This window comes from Phoxinus phoxinus (assembly GCF_949152265.1).
Source record: "Phoxinus phoxinus genome assembly, chromosome: 19".
In the NCBI taxonomy this organism is placed as follows: Eukaryota; Metazoa; Chordata; class Actinopteri; order Cypriniformes; family Leuciscidae; genus Phoxinus; species Phoxinus phoxinus.
The window spans coordinates 23,501,178-23,528,543 of NC_136894.1; the positions used below are offsets into that span (position 1 = coordinate 23,501,178).

The window sequence follows — 27,366 nt, forward strand, 5'->3', positions numbered from 1 at the left end:
ACACACTGATATCATGTAAGCGACAATAATAATCATTTCCATTATGAGACACGTTTTATTCATATCAGATACACATTGTGTAAGTAACTTTAAAGTTTACTCTATGTTTCACCGGCCACTTACTTTCATGTATTTCGGGAGAAGTGGATGAATTGACGTGTTGTAAATCCAACGACAGATGATTCTCTCAAACTAATATGGCGGCGCCCATTGCGTGTAGGCCTGCGCCTTTCTACAGCCACTTTTCGCATTACACTTGTTGGCTACTCAATACTGGAATAAGTAGGCTATTTGCTAGTATCAAATGAAAATCGAATGCCTACCATTGATGTTAAATATAGTTATTGCTTATGCTTACTATAAATTAATTTAAGTCATAGGCTAATATAGCAAATCAGTAACATAAAAACAGACGGTAGAGTAGATTATTAGTGTTAAAATGGCTTGCCACATTTCGGGCACTGCACTAACATGGTCAACACGAGCGTTTCCTCATTTTCAGTACGAGCGCTTCTGCAGCGAGTGGATCAGAGGAAATACCGTCCGTGAAACACACACGACACTGCTTCATGACGATCGATGCCAGGTACGTCACATAAATCAACAATTTCGTCTGGTTTCATGGGATTTCATATGGAATGGGCAATCCTATATGGAAGCAAGGAGATAAGGGGGAAAAACATTAAATGTGTAGGCTACATGTGTCGCATTGCATGATAGAAGTTCTACTATAAGAAAATGGACATTAATCGTTGCATCGTGGTCGTGACAGACTTTCGGGGAATCGTAGGTGCGGGTCTCAGAAACACTCGCAGTGGAATATCAAACAGGCACGACATACAAGAATGAGACACGAACAAGTTTCCACACGCAGGTTTCGGTCGTGTTCAGCACAGAGCTGACAGGAGACGTTCAAATTTTTAAATTATTGTGTGATAATTGTTTCATTCCGTGCGGAATTTTCTGTCAGTGTGGAATTGTCATCGTCAGACTAAAGCAAACGGACATTTGGAACATTCACTTTCTCACATTCACTTTCAAAATTGGTCAAGACCGCTTCTGTGTAAAAAACCATAGTGAGTTTCAAAACTTTGTAACTTAGGTGACTGTCGCTGACTAACGTTATGTTGTTTAAAATGAAATAGCCTAGTAACACAGATTGTTAAAAACTAGTTTCTTAAGTGGTTATCACTATAACTACCAGTCTGGCTAGAACACCTCACAGGCCCTGAGGGTAAACAACCTGATCTTCCTTGAGGATTTATAGGGTTTAAAAAAAAAAGTAGATTTTTTTTTAAATCTCAAGCTTAAGGTTCCTGTAAGCTTGTGTGGTAAAATAATTACATTCTAATTGAAAGTTGCCTTTAATTTCGTTTGGTTATGTCCATTCTTAGAATATCCTCTTTTCCCATTATTTATTTATTTACTGTATTTGGTATTTTTCTCCTGCTGTTTTTCTCATTTATTGTTGTAGGGAAGAAGCTGAAGCTCTGAGACTTTGATCTTAATCAAGAATGAGATCATTATTTTGGGTGTTTTATGGCTGGAGATCTGATCCCAGATTCTGAAGGCAGTTTCCAGGACTTGGAATTGCTCTTCAAGCTCTTTCTTTGATCTTGTATAGAACAGAATGAAAGCCATGCTCATGCTCATGCTCAAATTTCAGGATTCACACACTTGAACCCGCAGGCTGTCAGTCACACGCTTGAGTTTGCAAAATAAAGTAGCTAACGTAAGGTGAGGGAAGATAAGCTGTATCCGTACATGGTGTATGTACTTTTTCAACTAAAAAGTTGCAAAATGCACTAATGATGCAAACATTGCATTCAAGTGCAAGCTGGAACGAATTGTTTAGCCTAGTTTTACTTTTACTATATAACATGAGTGTGTAATTCGACACAGCTGAGTGACTGTTGCTCCAATGAAGCAAAGGGGGAGTTTTTCGTTTTGCAATGAACACTATTGTTCTGCTCTGTGGCTGCGTTCCTGGTATGTTACTGTAGGAAGCTGAAGTGAGATGGGTGGGGTGTTGTTTTGGAAAAGAATTGTTGATCGATGCAGCCTTTCCATCTCTGTTCCGTTCTAAACACAATTGACGTGCACTTTAAACAACGTTAATTAACATGTGGTCTAAACACGCTTGGAATGCCCTGTGTATTTGTAAACTTCAGCTTGGCACACTGAAACAAGTGCTGTTGTCCATCCATATTATCACTGAGCATTGCAAATGTATTCAGGAAGAAACATAAGATGTGCGTTGTGATATGTAAGGATGTGTAGTGTGTGTTCTCTAGATATAAATGTTTGGTTGTATCTATGTTTTCCCAAAAGACACTACCTTTGTTTTTGCGGGGCTCTTTTCTACTTCTAAGCACTGAACTCTGGCTGGATTATTACCATTGCATTACTATATGGTTGTTAGGGTATTCGGGGTGGTTGCTAGGGTGTTGTTGGTTTGTCAAGGCACTGCTATATGATTTCTAAGGTGTTCTGGGTGGTTGCTAGGGCATTGCTGGCTGGTTTGTGGTGAACGTATTTTCACCAAGTAGAACATGTTCTTGTATCAACATCCTTGTTGATCCTGGAACAACATTCCAATCAACCAATCAGATTTGAAGAATAGTTTTTGTCAAGTTTCACGAGTTTGTTTGCCCATAATCTTTCAGCTATTAAGGTTATACGTATTTTTGGCTTGCTGTCCGCAGTGGAGGGGCTCTATGAAGCAGCTTCAACCCGAGCTTAGTTACAGTATACCCCCCCAGTGGGACTAATAATGCTTGGAAGATGAGTCTGGTAAGATGCCTAAATTATGTTGGGGAGGTGGAGGGATGCAAAAACAGCCGATGCCAGAACAAGGTGAGCAGCTGCTCCGGTAGTTAATTGAAAGATTAGATGGGTTCACTCCTCCCGAAATGACGATTAGGAACTTCACTTAGGCTTATAACAAGGGTTAGGCGCTTCATCATTCCCTCTGATTGATTGTAGGGATATGTAATGGGCAGGGTTAGGTTTAGGGACAGTGATTAGACTGGAATGTTGCTCCATGATCAACAAAATATGTTGCTTGAAAAATCACAGCTTGGTGGCTGTTAAGAGTAAAGTTTAGTACTTTAGATTTGAGATTTGTTAAATAAGGAATAATAATAGTGATGCTCCAAAGAGAGTGTCATTATGTGCATTTTAGTTAGGTTGCACTGAAATCGCTCGAAATCAGTGTTTCAACCGGGGAAAGACATAAACAGCTTGTAGGCTATACAATGAAACTTGATGTTTAATTTATCTCAAAATGTCAATGTCAATAAACTCATTAGTTGCCTAGAAAAAAAAGCTCTTTTTATAATGAGTTATAAAAAAATAACTCATTTAGCATTTTGCTGAATATATGCACTGACTGTATTAATTCATTATATTTTAGTGATGTTTTTTTTATTTAATGTATGCATTGCAATGTAATGCATGTTTGTCACAAAAAACAGTTATTACAGTTTATTGTCATTTAAATGTTTAAATTTCACAACAAACTGAAGTAGAAACAATTCTGTTATTAAAAGGTTTATAAAAATAAAAAAACATATGCAATTTTAATCTTTGTACTCAATTTGAGCTATTTACGTGTTGATTATTAAATAAGTTTGTTTGATTAATTAATTGATTATTTATTTTCGGTTTTCAGTCAAGTTCTTCCTGAAGTCTGTGCATCCCTCATTTTAGAGTTTGAACAGCTTGTATTCAAATCAGATAAACTGCCAATTGCATGCCAAATTTTTCACAATACATTTACATTATTTAGCTTATGCAAATAAACAGAACCACATCAGCCGTGTTCATGAAATCAGTCTCCGGTAGAACTCCATTGAGATTTATTACTCACATTTTCTCATCTGAAATGGAGAAATGATACATTATACACAGACAGGCAGACAGATAGATATGCCAAAATAATAACTTGTATCTCCTCACTCCATAAATAATCTTTCTCGTCCTATCTCCTCCTCATTAGTTTTCTCATTTCTTCCTCCCCTAGTAACAAACTATGTTAGCCATTGAAAACTAATTACACATCAACTGAATGTGGGAAAGGGTCTCATTATTTAAGAATGTGTTAACATAACCATGAGAGGGTGACTGAGGTCTATTAGGCAGTCTCTCACAGTATGTTCCTACTCTGTATTGCACATTGTGACCTAACGTTTTGTCCACACTTGGCCGAAGTTTAAAAGGACTGGTTTGTTTACTTGTGACCGACATTCTAGAGCGTTTAGTGCTACATTCTTTCTCATGTATGTAGTTTTAGCATATCAGAGGGGTTTGGATCCCAGATGTTTACCCTTAGGGACTCGTAAATGATTTCAAGATATCTGTCCTTTTCTGTTCCCAGCTAGTTCTGTCAGGCAGCCTTTAAACTCATCAAATACTGTACTACTACTTTGCCAAATGATTGTGCAAGTTCAGTTAAATGCTGAAGGAAATATATTCAGCAGGTTTGGAGCTTTCTTATGGAACAGATATAGACCACTGACTAACTACTATCCTCTGTGTTTCAGGTATGGATCAAATGCTAAACTCAGTATGAGCACTATATAGCCCATAGCTTTCCTTTGGACATTCACAGACAGAGGACACTGAAAAGAGAGAGAGAGAAAGAGACCGCAGCATGGCTGTCTTCAAGCTGGATAATGTTGAAGACCTTTATGAGATTGGAAATGTTTTGGGAAGGTAAAGAGATGTAAAACAATTTTCTGCTATATTCTCTTTCCTTACAAAAAAAGATGATTGTGTCATGGTATATACTACTGTTCAAAAGTTTTGGGTCATCAATTTATTATTAATTTTCTACCTATCAAAGAATCCATACAAAAAAAAGAAGCAGCACAACTCATGATTGATAATAAGAAATGTGTCTTGAGCACCAAATCAGCATATCAAAACTATTTCTGAAGGATCATGTGACACTGAAGACTGGAGTAATGATGCTGAAAATGTTAATAATATTTCACAATATTTCATCGAGTAAATACAGCCTTGGTGAGCATACAAGACTTTCAAAAACATACAAAATCATACAGATCCAAACTTTTGAACGGTAGTGTTTATCAAAAAATAATATATTTGTTATAACAATATTATGATCTTATCCATATACATTGGTATTTAAATGGTATTTTAAAGGCACTTCAAATTATAATTTGGTATTGACATGGCAAAATTTCCAACAATAAATATAAAAAAATTATAATTACAGTTAGTTTATTTAAATAAAGTGATTATAATTAGTTAATTATTACATTAAAATGTGCCATAATAAATAATTACTTGGCAAAGAAAAAATAATAGGTCAAATGAAGAATCTAAAATAAATAAATCTAATTAAAATAATTTATAGTGCCATATATATGAAGTATTTTACTATGTATATTACACAGATTGTGCACTATACATGCATTGTACTGTTATGATTATCTGTTTTGGCCCAGTCTTTTCTTAGGACTTACATAGTTGAATACCGGCCTAGTTCTTGACACTTATCTCTGTTGATTCTGTCTGTCGCCGCTGTCCTAGTGGTCACTTCGGGCAGGTGCGTGAAGTGCGGGAGCGGTCCACTAGCGTTCTGTGGGCCGGGAAGTTCCTGAAGCTGAAGAAAGGTGCAGGAAGCAGGCTGGGCCTGGAGAGGAAGAGTGTGGAGAGGGAGGTGGAGATCCTACAGGGCCTTCAACATCAAAATATCATGAGTATCAGAGATGTTTTCGAGAGCAGGGCAGAGGTGGTCCTCATCGTTGAGCTGTGAGTATATGTGTATGTCTGAGGTACAAAAAAAAACATTAGAAAAGGTGGAGGAAGCTTTTTATATAGAAAAAACCCAGAAAGTGATAATATTGTAAATATCATAAGGAAATGTCCATCATATTTTAGAATAAAATCAAAAGTTAAATATATATATTTTGCATTAAGAAAATTTCTTTAGAAAAGTTTAAATTGTGAAATTCTTTTCATGTTTTATTAAAATATATTTAATTACACCAATGCATTACATAATATAATTTGCATTACACCAATGATGATGAACTATGGTTCATTCCTGTCTTCTCTGACATATCTTTTTTAATTTTTATATAGCATAAAGGGTGGAGAACTCTTTGATTTCATCGCCGAGAAAGAAAACCTCACCGAGACGGAGGCCATTGAGTTTATGACGCAGATTCTGGAAGGTGTCAGCTACATGCACAAAAAAAACGTTGGCCATTTTGACCTGAAGGTAGGAAGGATGTCCAGCTGTATTCAAACCCCCAGCTAAATAACTACCAAAAGCGAACCGTTCAACCACCCAAACAGTTTCAAATGGCCTTCAAAGGTTAATTTTAACTCCATGTGTAGCAAGGATGTCACTTCCTATAAAGATTTCAACATGGTAATGAGGAAGTAGACTGTGTACCTTTCTCACTTAAACTGTCACCTCTGACCAAAATTAGACGCTTCCTGATGAAATATTCACACGAGAACAATGTTTATCCAGGTATTTGGATTATGTAAACATTGTGTTGATGCATTAAATCTACTATATTCATTCAAAATATCTGTAATATTTATTTATATCTGTGTCATCAAACTTTACTGAGATTCTCAAAGAAACCATACCACAATGTTACTGACCTAAAACCTATGTAGAAAAAAACAAGATTAGGATAAACAATAAAAATCAATTTGTGAGTCAGGCTAAAGACATATTTTTACATTACTTTTTGTTCTTCAGCCGGAGAACATCATGTTGTCGGACAAGCTCGCCCCCAATCCAGACATCAAGATCATTGATTTCGGCATGGCTCATCGCTTCATTCTAGGAGAAGAGTATAAGAGTTTAGGTGGAACCCCTCAGTATATTGGTGAGTGGTTCAGTCTGTGTGGTTTTGACTGTGTTCATGTGAATGTGTTCATTTAAAAGCCATAAACCTACGCAAACATGCAAATGCAGCCCTGAATGCTTGTCCAATACCACAAGCATGAGATATGCACTACCATTCAAAAGTTTTGGGCCGGTATGAATGTTTTTGAAAGAAGTATCTTCTGCTCACCAAGGCTATAATTATTTGATCCAAAGTACAGTGAAGACTGTAATATTGTGTATTATATTTTATTATATTTTAAAATGTAATTTATTCCTGTGATGGCAAAGCTGAATTTTTAGCACCCATTACTCCAGTCTTCATTGTCACATGATTCGTATGCTGATAATATACTGGTTTGGTGATCAAAAAACGTTTATTATTAATATCAATGTTGAAAACAGTTGTGCTACTTAATATTTTGCTAGAAACCGTGATCCATTTTCTTTAGGATTCTTTGATTAAAGATAGGTTAGGCAGTTTTGGAGAAGCTAGCAATAGCAAGCTAGCTTTGAAAGCATAAGATCCCGCCCTCCCTTCAGAGTGCTCTCCAAAGCCACGGCCCCTCCAAAACACACACACGCGCGCACAGCCAGAGCAGAGTCTGAAAAGTGCCATGACGAGAGACATGTTGGTGGAGGGTCTCAGCATGCGCTCTCTTAACCCCATGTTCCAGGTGTTGTTGGTTTAGGAGGAACGTAGTCTCGTGTAGCCAGACCTTCAAACTGACAGCAGAAGGTCTGGATTCTATCTCAACTTTCATTGGCCAAGGACCACCCAAGAGGACGTTTGATTGACATGTAACGCAACCAATCACAGTTCGATTTGTTTTGCATCATGTTTAGTGGTATGAAAATGTAAAGTCGATGTCTCCACATTATACGTGGATCTAATAAATTTTAAATTCAAGAACGTTGTGCAAGATTACTGCATCAATGGAGCAGATAACTTCACAAACGTTTGAAAATCCAGCGTTTAGTTGATCCTGGTAAGAGCTCATTGTCACAGTTGTAAACACGACGATGTTCTTCTTCCCCAAAGGGGTTTGGGGTCACGGCTGTTTAGTCAGATGACGAGTCATCTGGGAGTCAAATCACGGTTCATCAGATGACGACTTTGAAAATCCTGAAGTGCTTGCGGTCAAGTGTGCCATGTGCATCAGACATTCAGCCAACGGTCCGTGGGTGTGACGACTGAGGCTGAGACTAGGAGGAACGTAAGGTAGATGCTGTCTGCCTTCCTTACACTCCTGCTCAGCCTGCATAGCATCATGGATCTGCATTATCTGTGCGACAGGGTGCGCGGTGGTATGGAAATAAATAGGTTGACAGGCATATCGGACATTCAATCGGACCGAATGCAATGATTGGACGAACATTTTATGGTCCTGAGCCTTCCACAGAATATATATATGTGTATATCTTCTGTCAAATGCTCAGGACCATTGTATATACTGTGTGTGTGTGTGTGTATGTGTATATATACATATACATATACATATGACCACTATAATTATTGATTGCTATCAGGATGTGAAGAGACTTTCAGTTTCAACCAACAAAAATGTTTCTGGAAACAACCGCATTTATTTGAAATAGAAACCTTTTGTATTAAGTCTTTCACATATAATTTCTTACTGACCCCAATTATTTGAATGGTATTGTATAATTTGCATTCTTATATGGTGGTAAAAAACCTCCGTCATCAAGGGGGCGATAGTTACCCTCAGATGTCTGTGCTGCTGTTATACCGGTTTTGTTATTATTTAAGCAGCTAACTATTATAAATGTGTCAACAGCCGAGTGTGTGCTTTTGTAACTAATCTGCATCTGCATTTACATAACTGCATACAGTATATTTATTTATTTTGGCTAAGTGTGTGCGCGCGTGTTTTGTTTGCATCTGCTCGAGTAAGTGTGTGCGCGCGTGTTTTGTTTGCATCTGCTCGAGTGTGTTTGACTCAGCAGTCAGCACCTTCTTCTGTCTCCGCATGTGTTCCTGCCTTTAGCAATATGCCCAATTTTTAGTTCTAGCCGTCTCCATGGAGATGAGCTAACTTCCGATGAAATGGCAGAGCTGCGTCAGTTCAGCTAAAAAATGAGTGGACAGGAACAGAAATAACTATTGTGAGATGTGATGTCACTGCTGATGTATTTCACAAATGTCCTTGAGTGGTTTAACAGCTCATCAGTTCCCTTAAACTAGTGTGTGTGTGTGCGTGCGTGCGTGCGTGCGTGCGTGCGTGTGTGTGCGTGTGTGCGTGTGTGCAGAAAACATACTGAAATGTCACAGACACTTATCCTTTGGTTGGCCTGCTACACTTGCCAGTGCTCTTTTAAATACTGACCTTGACAGAAAGCACATGCACATATATTTTGTACTCTCAAACTGTACTTCAGGAGACTATGGACCAATATAATTTTTTACAACCAATACAAATATTTGTAATACTAATATGCAGAATTTATATAAGTATATATATATAATAAGTTTAATTTTCATTTCTGGCCCAATAATAAATAGCCAAATCATTTGATTTGATTTGCATAATTAATATGAATATTAAATAATAAATAAATGTAATGAATATATTAAATAATAATAATAGTTTTAGTAGCTGTTTTGAGATAATATAAATACTTTATATAAGTAGATTTTGTTAAATATGCATAATATAAATATTAAATCATAAATCATTTATTTGAAAAATAAAAATTAATGAATAATAGTCATTTTAATAATAATATTTGACTAGTTTTGTCTATTATTAAAATAAAACAATTTAAATACATTGGTTTTTCTGTAAACGTTGTTGCAACCTGTTGAATAAATGTAAATGTAAGTAGAAAACTGAATATTGGTATTTGCCAAAGCAAGTATTGGGTTTTCTCCAGATGAGACTAGGCAGAAGTAGTATGCTACTTGATATTAAGCTGTCCCCTTTGTCAAAAGATACTAGCACTTTACTTATCACGAGGATATCCTTTGTGAACAACTAGAGGTTAAGTGTTTTTCTAACCACATATAGTGATAGGCTGAATTGTGATCTCAGTAACTCACCAGTGCCTGCCCTACATATGGCTGAACCTATCCCAAATAATTAAGCTATCAACACCACTTTATCATTTAAAATACACTTTCATTTGATAGACTAACAGGTTTTAAGGGATAGTTCACCTAAAAAGTACAATATCCTCATTTACTCACGCTAATGTTTTTTTTACGTTGTCATTTTCAGTCACAAAACAGAGATTAACGGAAGATGCCTTCATCTCTGAGAATGTTAACTAAGGCAGTCTGTTTCTTAGTCAGCTACTTTAAACCAAAAAAAAAATCATGCAGATTTTCTGTCAAGTTAAAGTGAAGCTTTGTTCGTATGAAACTCAGTAGGGAACTGAGCACAATCTGCTGTGGTTCGTGTGAGGACATTAACATGTGCCGTGGATCTCAAAGAATGCACTTAATGGTGGGATTTTTGTGAGTTTGGCTTCTCAACAGAAAGCTTGCTTCTGTCTGGCCAAAGCTGTCTGACACTGTTGATTAATGCCATAAAATGAGATCAGTGCGCTGTTGCAACTGAAAAAAATGCTGAAGGTTTTCTGAGAGCCAACAGGGGAGAGTTGGAGAGTTTTATTTTAACTCTACATTCTCTTTCCTTTTCTCTCAGCCCCTGAGATCATCAACTTTGAGCCTCTCGGTACGGCAGCTGATATGTGGTAAGTCTTGCCTGGTTAAAACAGTAACAAACACTCACACGTACATGCAAATATAGTGTCAGAGTGCATAAGGGAGTTTTAGGCATGCTGAGACTTGATTCGTCCTTCCTCAGACATCCCCAGGTGCTCATTTAAGTGTGTGCATCTGTCTCAGCGTGTACCGTATATGTATTTGTAGGCCATAATATGCAATTGAATATGGATGTCATGTACGAAACATAGTCAGAGGGCAAGCTATTTTGGCTTTTGACAAAACGCAGTAGCTATCGTCTGCTGTGCCAAAGACAACAACTCATGTCTGGTTAGCATAATTGTTAGCATAATATGTGTTCGGTTTACATCTCATTCATTCCTGAAGCTCAACTGGTGGATCATGGCACAAACAAAGCCGGGGTCATGGGTTCAGTTTCCAGAGAACACTGATAAAATCTGAAACAATTTCAAATATGTCAAAGTGACATATTTGAAATTGTTTCAGATTTTGAGTTTTGAGTCTTGGTTTCATTAGTCACATATCTTCCGTTGTCTTGTTTTCCCGCCACTCCTTTGTTTCCACGGTAACCCTCATTAGTTCATCTGTCACACCTGTTTCTTCATTAGTCTTCTCAGCTGTGTCTCGTTTCCCTGATCTGTTTCCTATGTATTTAAGCCCTGTGTGTTGCCTAGTTCATTGTATGATCTACGTCGTATTAAGTGTTTACCTTCTGCCCGTCTTCTATGTACCCGTATGATTTATATTGTGAGTAAAAGTTTGCATTGGAACTTTTGATTCTTCGTCGTCGTCGTCGTCGTCTTCTTCTTGCACCACACTGTGACACACTTAACATATAAAAGAATATATTTATTAACAAGGTGAATTTCTATATCAAAATGTATACTTTGTGAATTATATTTTATAATTGTTTATTTTAATAAAAAAAACTATATATTTATAAAATATATTATATATATATATATATTATAAAATATATATAAAATATAGTTTAATTATTTTTGAAAAATATTTTATATATTTATAATAATAATAACATTAATAGTTATTTCACTCGTTGTGAGATAAAAAATAGTATTTAAACATTTGTATTATATATATATATAGTTTTTTTTATATAAAATATATGTAAAATAGTTAATAAAATATTTGTTATAAATATTTATTTTTGGTTTATATGTTGAATAACTCAGAATTCTATTCATAGGCTTTAAGATTCAATTACTAATGATTAATAATTCTGGTGTGTGTGGTTCTTTTTTTTTAGGAGTATTGGTGTCATTACCTACATTCTGTAAGTAACCTTTCATTGTTCATCATATGATAACACTCCAGACAGCCAAATCCTTTAAGAATTATTCTGCAAACCAAGGTCCTGCTCCAGATATTCAGATTTTAACCAGGACATAAATTGCCTCCGAAATAAAGCCTCCCTTTGACAAGCAATGTGCTCTCTCAAGTTTATGGGTCAGGTCCCGTGGGATGAGATCAGTTATGTCAGAAATGAAGCACACCAGATATGGAGTAGATAACCATCAGAATGCTTAGTAGAAGCCTACGGCTTTAAGCAGGAATAAAGCAGTTGATCTTAAAGGGGGTGTGCGTCATTTTTAAATGTTAACAAATTTTCTCACAGATTATTTTGGAGAGATATGTCAGACTCAGAAATAAGACCTGTAGAAGCGAAATTTTCCTTTTCTTCACTTCTGCAATCCAGATGACACATTGAGTTTCGTAGGTTAGTTCCAGGCCTGAGGGAGCATCCAACCATCAAGCAACATAGACCTAATTTTAATTTTGACATTTTTCTTAGCAGAATTTAATACATTAGCACAATCCCACTGTGCAACAAACGCCTCCCGCCGATGGAGTAACATTAAGTGGCATGGCATCTTGCGCACAGAAGCCATTGGCAGATGCCGCTGTGCTCAGTGCGATGGCACGTCCGGTTTTCATTGGCATGTGCCAGCGGATAGTGACATGCGGCACTAAAACGTGTGATATGCCGATGAATTGCGTCATGTACCACTGACAATTCTGTGGAACATTTCACCGTATGTTGTGGCACCTCCAGTAGTGACTGACAGATGAGTTGAGTAGCTATACTGACATAATTGTGATACAAAATCCTAAATAAATAGCATGATTTAGTGATTTTTTTAAAATAAATATTAATTAAGCGTGTACAAATCGGTAATATTTTTCAAACATGTATTCAGTTGGTGGCACATCTGTATTTGAGTGGCATGTGCCACTGAATCTTGTGTAAACCAGTGCTATTGTATGTTGTTGATCACGCAAACTGCCCAGTCTAGGAAACGCACGGAATAAATCTATCATAGTCACTATAAATACCGCATTAACCGTCGCATTCATTACTGTAAACAAGTATAACCAGTAACCAGGTGTCACTATAAGTATAAGAATACATGTTTCAACATACGTTTGCTGTGCCATACATTCTAAACCATATTCGGCAGAATTTCTAAATCTGATTGAGTCCTTTGACTTTACTTAGTGGGTTTCTGATCCAACACATATCTATGGCCACACCCTTGATCTGATTTTAACGCATGGTTTCTCTATTTCAAACAGAAAAATTAGTAGTGCATCTTTCTTTGACCACTGTAGTCTTTACTGTCCCTCTCACTGGCCGAATCGTCAGAAATCCATCGCCGGCACGCTTAACTTGCTTTTCTTATTCAATGTTCTAGTGAATAATTTTCTGCTGCCTACCATTATGAATTCTATTGCACCCTTGAAGTACAAAAATCATAAGCCTGCACCAGTGCCCTGGCACGCTGACACTACACATCCCTTTAGACGGGTACGTAGACGGGCTGAGCGCCAATGGAAAAAAGGGCAGATTGCACATTCCTAATCAAATCTAGAAACTCTTACAGCTTGTTTCAGAAAGCTGCAAAATGCAAATTTTTATCTGAACTTATCACAAACAATTCTCATAAACCTCAAGTTCTCTTCTCCACTATTAACTCTGTTTTAAATCCTCCTGTGCATTCCATTTTAGAGCCCTCGACTGCTCTCTGTGACAACTTTGGAAAGTTTTTTTGTTGATAATCCTAATTAAGATCTCAGTAGTCTAATTCTGTATAAACTATGCATGATGTTCCATTATGTTCTTCCATCTGAGTTTTAGCCGGTTGATCTGGATTCATGTAATAAAATCGTTGGTCTCTTAAAACCTACTATTTGTCCTTAGGATATTATTCCACCTTTTTTCCAAATCATGGACACAGTTGGTCCTGGTTGGTTATTAACAAATGCCTGTCTACTGGTTCCTTCCCTAACATTCTTAAATTTGCTGTGGTAACGCCATATCTTAAAAAAACAAACTTGGATCCTTCCTCTTTTTCTAACTTCCATCCTATTTCTAATCTACCTTTTATCTCAAAGATCCTTGAGAGAGTTGCACTGAATTACAATATTTTGTAACCATTACTTAAATTAAATTACTTAAAGTAAATTATCTTCATGAAACGTTTCAATCTGGTTTTGAAAGCTCTACACAGTACTGAATCTAGCCTTTTAAGAGTTTCAAGTGATATTTTTACAGAAACTGATCCTGGGAAATCCATGGCTTTAGTTTTTTTTAGATCTGAGGGCTGCATTTGATTTGGTCGGCCATGAGGTGCTGTTGAGACGTCTGGAGATATCTGTGGTCTTTCTTACAGTGGTTCCGTTCTTATCTGACTAACAGATGGTTTACTGTTCGTATTGGTCATCAGTCCTCCTCTAGTTTACCTCTCTGTTCCTCTCTCGATCTTCATGTCGTCGCTCCTCCTTTATGCATCCGCATCTGCCGGATCTGCCACTAAGCACAGCAGCAGGTGCCAATGGCTTCTGTGCGTTAGATGCCATGCCGCTTAATGTTAATACCGCTTCTCCGCCTATGTTTTGAATGAGCTCAACAACTAACCAGAAACGACTAAAGAACAGGGATGTCACTTCCTTAAGCGGACAAATAGCCGTTGAAATGGTCTAAATTGTTGTCATAATGCATTTTTATGAAGGCAGCATTATATCTGCAGAGTTATATTCTCTCCCTAGGATCTCTAGGCAAACAAACATTTGCTCCCAAGGTAAAAACTGTTTTATTCATGTCTATTTATGCCATCAGTTTGAGTGGCCTGTCACCATTCCAAGGGGACACTGATGAAGAGACGCTGAGGAACATCGTGTCAATGAGCTATGAGTTTGAGCCTCACCACTTCAGCCAAACCAGCAACATGGCCAAAGACTTCATCCTGAAACTACTAGTTAAAGACCAAAGGTAACGAGTCATTATAGCAGTCATTCTATTTTAATCACTGGGACTATCTACAGTATCTATCTATCTATCTATCTATCTATCTATCTATCTATCTATCTATCTATCTATCTATCTATCTATCCTAACTTTTGTCTAATAAATCATCTTTAAGGGTTAAATATTTTTAGTTTACTTCTGTGCATTTGTATTTAGTAAAAGAATGACAGCAGACGAGTGCCTCATTCATCCCTGGATTAAGGTGAGATGCTTACATTTTCTCCTTTCCTCTTATATATTTTATGGCATAATTATTTATCATTTTACCTTCTCAAAAGGATTATTTCAGAAACTTTTTTCCACATCCATTTCTCTTTTAGCCTCTCAATAGAACTCAAATAGCCAAGAGGAACCGCTCCTCCATCAACATGAAAAGCTTTAAGAAGTTCAATGCGAGGAGGAAATGGAAGGTTGGTGTTTGTTTGTTAAACAGCCCTGCTGTGGGTTTTGTAAGCATGGTCAGAGAAACGCGCTATTGGCTGGAGTGTGTAGACTGTCGTCACCCACAGACCAACTTTTGTCACTACCTGTGTGTCTGCATGCTTTGTCTTTCTGTCTCCCTCAGTCAATCTTTGTATCTCCTGTACTGTTAATAAACGTCTAGTTTTGCATCATTCTACATATCAGCCTTTTATTTCCGAATTCAGTGATTTTACATTTATTTAGCAGCCATGTTTTTACATAATGTGAGTCTTGATGATGCACACTCTTTTTATTCACTGTGATGTCACTGTCATTTTTCTTAAAGGGATAGTACACCCAAAAATCTGATATCGATTCAGCATCATGTTGTTCCAAACACATGCTGGGGTTTTATTTCCCATAAATCATACATCAGATAATTTGTAACAACAGTTGTTTCGCAACTAGGGGCTTTTAAGCTCTAAAAAAACACATTGACTGTAAAAAGAACAGTTCCTTTAAATGTCTGAACTGGTTGCTAACACTACCTTAGCTGACTCAAATGTCTTTTCTCTGACCTAACATGCGTAAAGAGAGACACCTGCTGTTCAGTAAAAACACTGAGTCATTGTTTTTCCTGTCATGATGCCTTTTTGTTGCTCTTTTTCTGTCAGGATTGTGACAGATATTTTGTGAAAATTCACTGTAATATTAATTTAACTATGTAAATCTTGTTGACTTTCTCATCTCACTCTGTAGATGTCCTTTAACATGGTTTCGGCTTGTAATCGGTTTTGTCGAATGCAGTTACAGTGTAAGGCCCGCGGTCCAGAGCAGCCAGAACTGGTAAGAATCTCATGAAAACAGGTTCATATTTCTCCCAAACATACTTTAATACATTTAAAATTTAAAGCTGCAGTCCGTAACTTTATTGGGTTAAAAATTATCCAAAATAAATTTTTGAGCAAGTACATAACCAGCCAGTCTTCAAAACTAAATACTTGCCTTAGCTCGATTCAAAATGGTAAGCTTGTTATAATGTTTTTCATTCCAGTGGTACAGGTGGATTTCCGCGGGAAATTCGAGTATGTCTTTGCGTCATTACGTCACATCTGTACACATAAAGAAGGAGTCTCGGCTAGTATAAGATATATTGCGTTTGAGGATTTTGGAGGTGGAGATTTATAGCCTTTTCTCACAGAGCTTGATATAATTAAACTTATCAATTTGATGGCGGATCCATTCAAACGACAATCACAACTGGAGATTCACCCGTTGTAAAATGCAAAAGACTTCGGACTTCGGAGTGGCTACAGAAAAAAAGAGACCGCAACCGGGCCCATGCGAGAACAAGGATATATATCGGAAGGGCATTAAATGTAATCACGCAATGCGGATGTTGTTAACATGAACAATTTGAGAACAAAGTATAATTTGCACGGTTTTACGTGATATGATAAGCGATCGTTAGTTATTCAGCGCGATTTACTGCAATGATGTTTTTCCCTTAGTTGGTCAGAACAAAAGTGGATGTTACTTACTTGTTCAGATGACATTTTCCGGTGAAAAATCTTATGTTGATCATACTTCTAAGTAGAATCTGTGATTCTGAATGACAGTATCCACACCGGCGCGGCGACTGACAGCCACACATTCTCCTCAAAACATTGGATTCATCCGCGCTGTGCCGTGCCAAGGCACAACCCACGTAAAGTTGATAATTCCGCGAATAACTGCAATTGCAGATTTCGAACAGAGATGACGACAAAGAGGAAAAACTACAGACTGCAGCTTTAAGTTTAGTCAAATAATTAAACGGGTAAATAAAATAAAACTCATTTTTGTACTTCAGTTGTTGTTGTTTTTTGTATTGTGACATTATTTTTAAGAACAGTTAAGCACAGCAAGCCACCAAATCACGTCAAGTCCCCTTTATTTTTATTATTTAATATTTATTTTTTACAATAGAAATTGTTCAAATCAAAGGTTGTATTTGTTAACATTAGTTAATTCCCTGTGAACTAACATGAATAAACAATGAACAGTTGGATATTTAACTAACATTAATAAAGATTCATAAATACTGTAACAAATGTATTGCTCATTGTTAGTTCATGTTAGTTTAAGCATTAACTAATGTTAACGAATGAACATTATTGTTAAGTGTTACCGCATCAAATAATACATTTAATTATTTATTAAATATTTAAAATCTGAATTAAAGTCATTACAATAACCACAACCATGATGTACAGTGCAAATGCAATTTGAAATGCCAATTATCTTTTGCAAAGATCTTAATGAGAAATACAGGGCAGATGTGCTTAATTCTTGTAAATAATTCAGTGCTTCATTTTCCTGGTGTTTTCCAATCAGAGAGACTGTGAGAGCGATCAGGAGGACACAGGCACAAAACCTGCCTCTCTCTTACGCAGACGTCTTAGTAGCAATTCCTAAATCTCGCTGGTAGAGGGAGTCGTAAACCCCAGGCATCTCCCTGTATCGAGGCGGCAGCGCTCATTCAACCTGCAGTACTTTGTAGTGCCAAGAGGGGGAAACAGAGGCCACAATCTCTTCTCTTCTTTCATCCAAAGGCCTTGAACCTCAGTGCATGCGATTGCCCAACCACCAGCTATATATCCTGTTACAGTGGTTGACGTCATCTGAAAGAAGGATGGGGCCATTGTGGTTTTCTATACTAATATGCAAGCATGTTCATGGAGTTCTACCTCTGACAGACTGAGTGTGATTCTTTTACCTGAAGTGCTGTTGACAGGAGGGTCAGGTGTCTTGAAGGAGGTTCCTACAACATTACGGTTTCTGTAAACTTTTTTTTTTTTTTTTTTCAGGTTTGTTTCAGTGGGATTGCAAAGTTACTATAGGGACCATTTATGTTGTTAAGCTATATATCCTACCGTTCAAAAGTTTTGGGGTCTTTTTTTTAATTAATACTTTTATTCAGCAAAGATGCAGTAAATTGATCAAAAAGTGAGAGTAAAGAGTTATATATTGTTACAAAAAATCTATTTCAAATAAACGCTGTTCTTTTGAACTTTATGTTCATCAAAGAATCCTTTAAAAAAAAATGTCACGGAAGCACAACTGTTTTCAACATTGATCAAAAGAAATGTTTCTTGGCCAGCAAATCAGCATATAAGAATGATTTCTGAAGGATCATGTGACACTGAAGACTGGAGTAATGATGCTGAAAATTCATCATTGGAATAAATTACATTTATTATATTATTATACAAAACCATATTAAAATAGGCAAGTATTATTAAATTGCATTTATATTTTCTTATTGTATTTTTACAGTCTTGGTGAGCATAAGAGACATCAAAAACATCTTACAGGTCCCAAACTTTTGAACGTGTGTGTGTGTGTTTGTGTGTGTGTGTGTAATATAACATTGCATTTCAACATAAATATTCAACATCAGATTTGCTTAAAAACAATAGCAAAGTCAAAGCCCCGTTTATACCTGGTATTAACAGTTCAAAAGAAAGGACTCATGACTATGTACATCACTTACTATCTCAGTTTGTTACTGCATTTTGATAAAGCACAATTTTTTTTAAAGCACAAAAATTATGCTGATTACTTGGACTTTAAGCTAACTAGAATTAATATCAACTACTAATATTGATATCAGGCATACAAGTTACTTTCTTGGGCACAAGTATGCAGGTTTTCCGTTTTCTTCTTTTGAATTTTAAACCCTGGTTTAAGCACAATGGATGGTAGACAGGCGAGTAGACGATCCTTATAACGTTTACACTACAAATGCAACATGGTCACATGTGTTTCTGACTACCTCTGAATGTGGTGTAAGTGAGTGAACCGATCATTTGCACCCTAGTGCGGCTACTGACCACATGTGATTGAATCAACCGAGTCGGATCTTAAAACCAGGTGTAAACGGGGTCATAGTTTACTGAACTCAAAGAAAAACAAGCAAACCAAATTATAAGAGAGATGCCTTAACTTGCATATCTTCTCAAAAACCCCATCTATTCTAGACCAATACATACTGTCCTGAATTAGACTACCAGAGACCAAAACCGTATTCCCTATATTGATGAGAATTTAACAAGCTGCCTTTTTTCTCCACATGGCTGAATTGTAGTTGAATTATTGCGCGAGTGCTGGCTTGTCTGACGAGTTTAATATATACCGTAGGCATCTTCAGTACGGTCATCTCTGAGCAAATATTAATTTATGGCATGAACAGATATACAGCTGTTATAAATTGTGTTTGACATAAAGCAGTTAACAATTTTACAACGTTGAGTGTGATCAATAGAGATTTGTGTGAAGAGCCACTTTAAATGTACTTGAATGGCGTCATGCAGTGTTGAGCTTTATGAAACGCTGCTTGAATTATTCTAGACACTAATTGTTGCCTTTACAGTCTCAAGAATCTATATTAATTTAATTATATATATTAGTCTTTTTTAAAGGAAACCGGTCTTCCTTGTATAGGTTTAAAAAATAACTGTTCAGTTTAAGAAGTCTTCCATTGTCCAAACATAACTACAACATTTTGCCCTCTTACACTCTTGCCTATAGAACTTGTAATGTGAATATCGCACACATTAATATTATATATTACTGTCATGATATATTTTGTAAACTATACCTGACTTGCAAGAATGTTACTGTGTCTTCTGTTATGTAACATTTGCCTGAAGGTTGTAATTCCTTTAATATGTAACAACACAGTTTAATGAATCAAATATGTCTACAGACCACTGTTTTTGTTTTTTATCATTTGTATTTATGTTTTTTAATGGTGCATGTCAGATTAGTGAGTGTGATTTTTTTTTTTTTTCTCAATGCGTCAGATTTTCTTATTCAGTATTTGTGTGTGTCATTTGCTTGTGTATTTGCAAATGCATAATGATTTGGTGTGTGTTTAGTTTTTTTATATAATTTGATACTATTGTCTTAGCTATATAAAAAATGTCATTGAGTAATTTGGTGCATGTGTTTTTCCCTATACAATTTGTTAAATGTATGTCCAGGTTTGATTCTGCTTTGTGTAAATTAAAAGCAGTTTGTCCTTTAATTTAATATCTGGTCAATTTTGTTTCAGGGCTGGAAAATCTATTAATAAATTGACAAAACATCAACAATAATAAATAATGCACCTATTATTAATAGTAATTAAGATGTAATAGAAAATCATCTATAGTGAATATATAATTGTATAGTGAATAAATATTGTTTCACTAAAATTAAGAAATTAACAATAATATAAAATATTTTGAAACTAAGAATCTGCTCAGTAAAACACATTAACAAAAATGAAAGAAAAATGAAAAAAATAATAATAATAAAAGGTCATGGACATTGTAAAGTTTTTATGCTCATCTCTAAAAATCAAGTTCTCATAGTGAGTACAATCTTTAAAATCATTATCCAGCGAATAACATGACTGGAAAAGTCATGAAAAAGTGGGTCAAGCAGTGTAGGAACCCTGACATAATATGTGCTCAATTACTGACCAAATTATTAGATAAATAGTCTTTATTAATCCCATGATCACGTCTGCACAGACTAAACACACACACACACACACACACACACACACACACTAAATATGGCCATAAATACAGTCCAACTGTAGCACACCTGGACCTGTGATGTCGTCACGGATGTGGGCGTGGCGACTGCGCTGGTCAGAGCAGAGGCCGCGGGAGCGAGCACAGGAATTCCCGGCGAACGAGGGGATGAAGATGATGATGTAGCTACTTTACCGGAGTTTGTCTGGGAATGTCATGATTGAAAACCATTTGGTCTACGGTGCTTAGATGAAATGAACACACAAAAAGGATTTTAAAAGTTTTTGAAGAGGAAGTAAACATCGAGGAGCGTCTGTCTGGGTGAAATTGAAAAGGACGTTAGGATATTATAACGTTAATAAACAGAACATCACAGCGGACAGGTAAGCCACTAAAAGTTACTACAAACAGTTTTTATTAAGTGGGACCACTCATTGACTGTCTGGTACAGTTAAAACAATCACAATGAAAAGACAAAAAAGAAAGGAAAAGAGTAACGTTAACTGTTAACAGGAGAACGTAGCCAACCGGTTAAATATTTTTAGTGCCATTAACGTTAACTTTACTTCTTCACCGACCAAATAGCGGATACGTAACGGTATGTACATTTCCTGCATTATACAGGTTATTTTTATATAGCAGTTCAGAGAACTGAAATGTTTAACAATCCCTTACGTTGTTAAATACTTAATTGTGCGTGTGCATGTGTGCGCGTAACCCGGTCCGTTCTTTCTGTAAACAATGACAGCCGTTTAAGAGTGAAGAACGGATTAGGAGAAGGAAATTCTATTTAGATGTTGAGAATGTGTAATTGAGTGTGCGAAAGAAAGCTCTTTGTGTCTGACCCTATATCTGTAATCTCCAGGGGCCCCTGTGCTACCTGAGACCTTTGTGAGGAACTGCTGCTTTTCTTGCCTATGGAGTTCTGTTTAAAAACATGACTTCCTGGAGAGAGAGGGAGAGAGAATGAGCAAAGAGGATTGAACTGGGGGAACAGAGGTTAAGGGTGAAATTGACACAGAAAAGATGAGCTAAGCAGGATCAGGATCTTTTGGCTTTGGAGATGGGACAGCGGTAGATGAAAGTGTAGCATATAAAAGAGAGACAAACATGGGTCACTTTCTAGATGGAATCAAATAATGCAGAGGCAAGCTCTTAAATGAATGCTCATACAGTATAGCCTATAAACAAACAGAATTGTTTTTTATTTGAATGTCATTTGAGATGTCATTTCATTAATTTACTTTTTTATGTGTTTATTTTTTTTAATAAATAAAAAGTGAAATGTAACTTAAAAGGAGACAGACCAGTAAATGGCAATGAAATGACATTTAAGACAATAAGAAAAAGGGGAAATGTTGAGCACTGAGCAGAGGTCAACGAACCCAATGAATGTGTGTGGCCTGAGTCTCAAGTGTGTTATTTATTGGCACATTTGCTGTTAACGGCGTCTTTACGGTGGAGGAGTACTGTAGAAGTCAGCGTATCGTAAACATGGAATCTCTCATTCTTTCATGCTGCAAATACGACCGGTATGCTTTCTTGGAAGTCTAACACAGTTCCACATCATTTTGCTAACTTATAAAGATAAGGAGCTGGTTGCATAAACCGCTAAGACTAGTCTTACAAGTTTTCATCAAAAAAATGTTTGGCCTAATTTGATACCGAAAAGTAAGACTGACTTCCCCTTGACTAACTTCTAGTGGCTCATATCATACTACAGTAGGTCTTAAAACACTGTCTTGACATAATGGCTATATTTACGTAACTGGCCCCTGAGCTGATTCTCATTGATTACCATTGATTCTCCGGAACAGTTGATCTGATTGCAAATGCATTGATTTCTGATAATAAACTTTTTGAGGTGAGATCATTTCCTTTGATAAGTGTCGGTGCTTTTGATCTTTTGACCTTTTAAAGTTTTTTTACCTAATGCCTTTACAATGATTATTGAGATTATTTGAATATGACAGTGTATTAGAACTTAAAGTGCTGTTCATTGGTTGGTCTTGAATTGTTCAAAGTCTGCCGTGACAGGAAACTCCTTAACCTTGGCAAACAGAGATCTAGTCATTAGTTAGAGCTATTCTGAGTTCTGTATTACTCAGAACCCCCTCTGAGACTACATGTGGCCTTCTTTGCAACGAATAAGAAAAGGAAGAGGAGATAAATGGAGTGAGGGGTGACAAAGGGAAGGGGGTGGAGGGCATGTTTATAGTCACTTGGTGACTGACAGCACACAAGGTGGCGAGGGGGGTTGACATAAATGCCATTTAGAACAGAAACACCCCAAATTAAGTTCATTTGGAGCTCATTTCGGGAGATAGGAAAAGTTCAGAAAAAGTTTGCTCCGGCTGGTAAAGGCCTTCTAACTACCATACAGTGGTGCAGGTATGACGTCACAACCGACAGTTAGCATCACACTGGTTCTCTCGACAAAAACCCAATAGGATATTCCTATAGGCTTTTGGATTATCGCTAAAAACAAGAAAACAATAAAAAAAAACACGTTTTGTCCATCCAGATAATCATCACAGGTGGACTCAACTTTTATGAATTTTGAAGCCTAAATGCAGTCGCCATAAATATAAATCTGAAGGTAGCCTATAAATGAACCACACCACGGTCCCATGAATTCAACGTCACCACAACAACTCTTTCAGTCTTTATCTAAAAACATTTTCCCAGTACATTCGAGTTAGAATAGTTTGTAAGAGCACTATAATAAACATAACAATGCTGTAAAAGCCGATTGAGTTGCCCGTTTAATCTCCTCGACAGCCTCTGTAGTCCCATTTAGCCACTTGTTAGCAAACGCCTTTTTCAAGACACTTAACAGCTTAAAAAAATTATGAGTGTGTTAATACTGATGTGTTTTATGTCATAGAATAAAACGTGAAAGTGTCCTAAGCTTGCGTTTATTTCAGCCATTTAACTAAAACCCCATTCAAAAAAACAATTGACTTTGGAATAAATTGAACAAAAATTTACTAAAATTGCTAACTTGCTTCTGCGTTCTGGCCTACAAAGTGATGTCATACCTGCACCACTCTATTAGTCCGTGGTTATTACGCACATATTTACATATTTTTCGGAACTCCGTTCTCAGCAGTGTGGGTGGCGTCAGGATGTTTGCTAACAGTGTACCGCGCTGCTCACGTGTCGAACTTCTTTTTCTAGACAGGGCAACTCCTATCCTGGAGGGCCACTGTCCTGCAGAGTTTAGTTCCATCCCTAATTAAACACAGCTGAAAAATTGCTACAATAAGGGAATCCACTTCACCAGCTAATTATTCCTGTACAGCGGTGTCATAGAAATATACAGGGCTACCGCAAAAAACAGAAGTTCAAAGACAATATTCTAAAGATGGCAGCGCGCTTGTTTCTCGGGCGCATAAGGTCTAGAGGTGTTGCATTTCATGTTGCATTTTTATTCGCTCACTTGTGTGCTTTTTCTGTGCGAGTCGCAGGGAACTGCGGCACTAGTCTCATAACCGATTTTCGTTAAACAGTGCATACATTTTTTTTCTTCTTAAATCCATCCTATTGTATAACCCCTAGAACACTTGGAATATACGACATGTTGCATGAGACCATTCTGTGAAACGTGTGTGTATTTTTTTTAAAAGCCTTATGCGCAAACGGTACTTTAAGAAAATGATTTATCATTGTGTTCCGAAAAAGAAAGGGCATATGGCATTAGAGCAATACCAGGGTGAGTAAATGATGACTTAGTTTTCAAGAAAAATTAAAGGAACCAACCAGGTGATACTGTACGTACTTCTAAACCATTTCTCCATACATTTTCTTTATTAAAATGAATTAAAAAAGCAGCAAGAACATTTTGAAAACCATCTCCTTTTGTGTTCCACAGAAGAAAGTGATACAGGTTTGGAACAAATGAAAGTGAGAGTAATGCAATTGTTTGTCATTTTAGCGAACTGTCATTTTAAAATGTTAGGGGTTGGTGGATTGACTTTTTTGATGTCCTAATTCATAAAATGAGTCCTGCAGACTGTCAATAAGTTTCTGTTCACCAGGCGACCTCAGCCAGTTTAATGGATTCCATCAATTTGATTTGGTTGTAATCAGAAGTCATACGCTTGTATTTCTGCAGTACAATTCAAGAGGCTTTGTTTAAATGTCAATAGTGCAGTTGCCTCAGTTTTGGATGCTAATTCAGTTTCTAATGGTGACAACTTTCAGTTGAGTCATGAACTGAGCGCAGTGTGCCAGTGATGCACCTTCAATCACCACCGATTCGACTCTCACACACATGCGTATGTACACACACTTGCACGCAGCTTGCGACCTGTAGTTCACCCTGACTCACTGTACTTTACACATCCTTTCTCCCATTGTTTTGCATGTTTGCTCTTTGGGAGAGGGACCCAGTGTGAACATGACATCAGTGGATTCTGAAAGAAGGGAGGGGAATATAAAAACATGGGCTGTAAGAAAATCGCAGGACATTTAAAAGAAAGCTTGGACAGAAAGCTGTTGCCTTTGAGCCATCAAAACAAAATGTCGTGTGATTCATCGAAAGTAAACAATGCAAGCTTTGTGAAGCAGTTGAACTAGATGCAGGTTTTACTTTGCATGGCTTTTTACTTTTGAACTTAGGGTCACTTGACAACAGTACTACAGTTGTAATATTTAATGTTATACTAACAAAGGTACACTTTGCTTGTACTGGGTCTTGCTAGTGGACCCCATTCCTTGATGTGTCATACAAGTGCCCAGCCATGTTGTATGACATATCAAGGAATGGGGTCCACTAGCAAGACCCAGTACAAGCAAAGTGTACCTTTGTTAGTATAACATTAAATATTACAACTGTAGTACTGTTGTCAAGTGATACTACAGTCAAGTGTCAACCTGTATGTGCACTGGCTGATATAACATCATTTTTATTAATATCTTTCACATCTACTGCAGTCAGATTCACTCGTGTTCACTCTAAAAGAATCACTCACATGGCTGGGCACTTGTAATGACACATCAAGAATGCTAAGAGGCTAAAAGCAGGTTTAAAACTTGCCCCATTGAAGTCAACTGGGTGCAAATTTTAAAAAGAGGATAACACGGTTTAGGCAACACCGATTTTTGTCGTTGTTCTCTGTATTGACAGCACTCCAAATTTACAAAAAATTGAGCTCAATGTTAAAATTGACCGGAGTTCTCCTTTAACTCTTGTGTTATATGCAATAAGGTGGTGAGATTCCTCAGAGATTTTGGTTATTATTTTAAATATTTTTTTATTAATTATTATTATTTTTCATGATTCTGAAAAACAATAGCATTTTTTTAAACCAAAATCTTTTGTAAAATTTAATATATTTAACAATATTAAATCAATTTAATGCATCCTTGCTGAATAAAAGCGTTAGTTTCTTTTGAAAACTTTTGAATTGTACATTATAACCAAATCCCCCCACAATCAAAATCGTATGAATCTATTTTTATACCAATTTTGTTCCCACTTTATATTAAGTGGCTTTAAAGTCCGCGTGAACCGGAAGTTGCAAACGACTTTTCTCAAGTGTTGTGACGCATTTCCGAGTGAAATGGAATATTAAACAGAGGGCAGGGTTTTACATTAGCGCTCCTCCTCTCCATCTCTCGCCCATAGCAGAGTAACGGTTTGAGGGGAGTGGTTAAGCGTTTAAGCAACCCAAGCCGTCAAACCTATGTCATCAGAAAAAGAACCATTCCAGACCGGAAGTAACTTTTCAGACTTTGATTAAAGATAACCACGGCAAACAACTTTTTTCTGTGTATTAACTTGCACGGATTAATTGTTCACCACAAGACTAGTAGGCTAATATCCGCTAACAAAGTAAATAGGGTCAATTTTGATTTCATGCCGACTTTAAATAGTATGTACTTACATAGATACATTAGTAGCTACAATACACTTATTATTGTGTGTTCATGTTGTATTGTAAAACACTTTTGCTGCTATTGAGGTGTGATACGGTTAAGGTTAGGGACAGGTGTGGTGGTATGGGAAGGTCAATAGTGTAATTACAAATGTAATTACATACATTAATTACAGCTGTAATTACATGCCGGTATTTTTAAAATATAAGTACAGTGTAAAACACAATAAGTCCATTGTATCAAATTATAGTAGTTAAAGCCACTTAATATAAAGTGGGACCTACATTTTTAATACTCAGCATTATAAGCTAATAGTCCATCCTAAACATAAATGTATTCTTTTAGCATCCCAACTAGCATTGAAATGTTGGCTTAACCAGTGGCGAACTTGAGGCAGACTTGTTTCTTTGACCAATGGCAGATGGACAGAATATTTGGGGAAACCTGATTGAAAACAGTTCTTTTTTTTCCATTACATTCCAGTGTTAGAGCTGCAGAAATCACACCTCACCTTTAAAGACATCAAATATGTTCAATAACAAGCCACCGTCCAATTCCACGCCTCGGTTGAGCAATGAAGCAGGCTGTAATTTGATCTATC

The 27,366-nt window shown here is 36.7% G+C and overlaps 2 protein-coding genes across 3 annotated transcripts in view; both read left to right on the forward strand.

The window, feature by feature from the left end:
• The first annotated feature begins 460 nt into the window (after positions 1-460).
• LOC306987577 (death-associated protein kinase 2) lies at positions 461-20,386 on the forward strand. Its single transcript, XM_079591960.1, has 12 exons — positions 461-586; positions 4,545-4,716; positions 5,560-5,781; positions 6,115-6,253; positions 6,749-6,878; positions 10,546-10,594; positions 11,854-11,880; positions 14,725-14,877; positions 15,070-15,115; positions 15,234-15,323; positions 16,075-16,161; positions 17,692-20,386. Exons 2-12 carry the CDS (start codon positions 4,655-4,657, stop codon positions 17,770-17,772), a joined length of 1,086 nt encoding a protein of 361 aa, XP_079448086.1. The 5' UTR covers positions 461-586; positions 4,545-4,654; the 3' UTR covers positions 17,773-20,386.
• A 639-nt stretch (positions 20,387-21,025) lies between these two features.
• Positions 21,026-27,366, forward strand: part of arhgef2a (Rho guanine nucleotide exchange factor (GEF) 2a) — a 56,890-nt gene continuing 50,549 nt past the window's right edge. Inside the window, exon 1 of one of the 2 annotated variants that reach the window (XM_079590061.1) lies at positions 21,026-21,265. The gene's annotated coding sequence lies outside the window, so the exon portion shown is untranslated. The remainder of the gene's footprint in view (positions 21,266-27,366) is intronic. The other variant, XM_079590065.1, reaches the window with a different exon arrangement.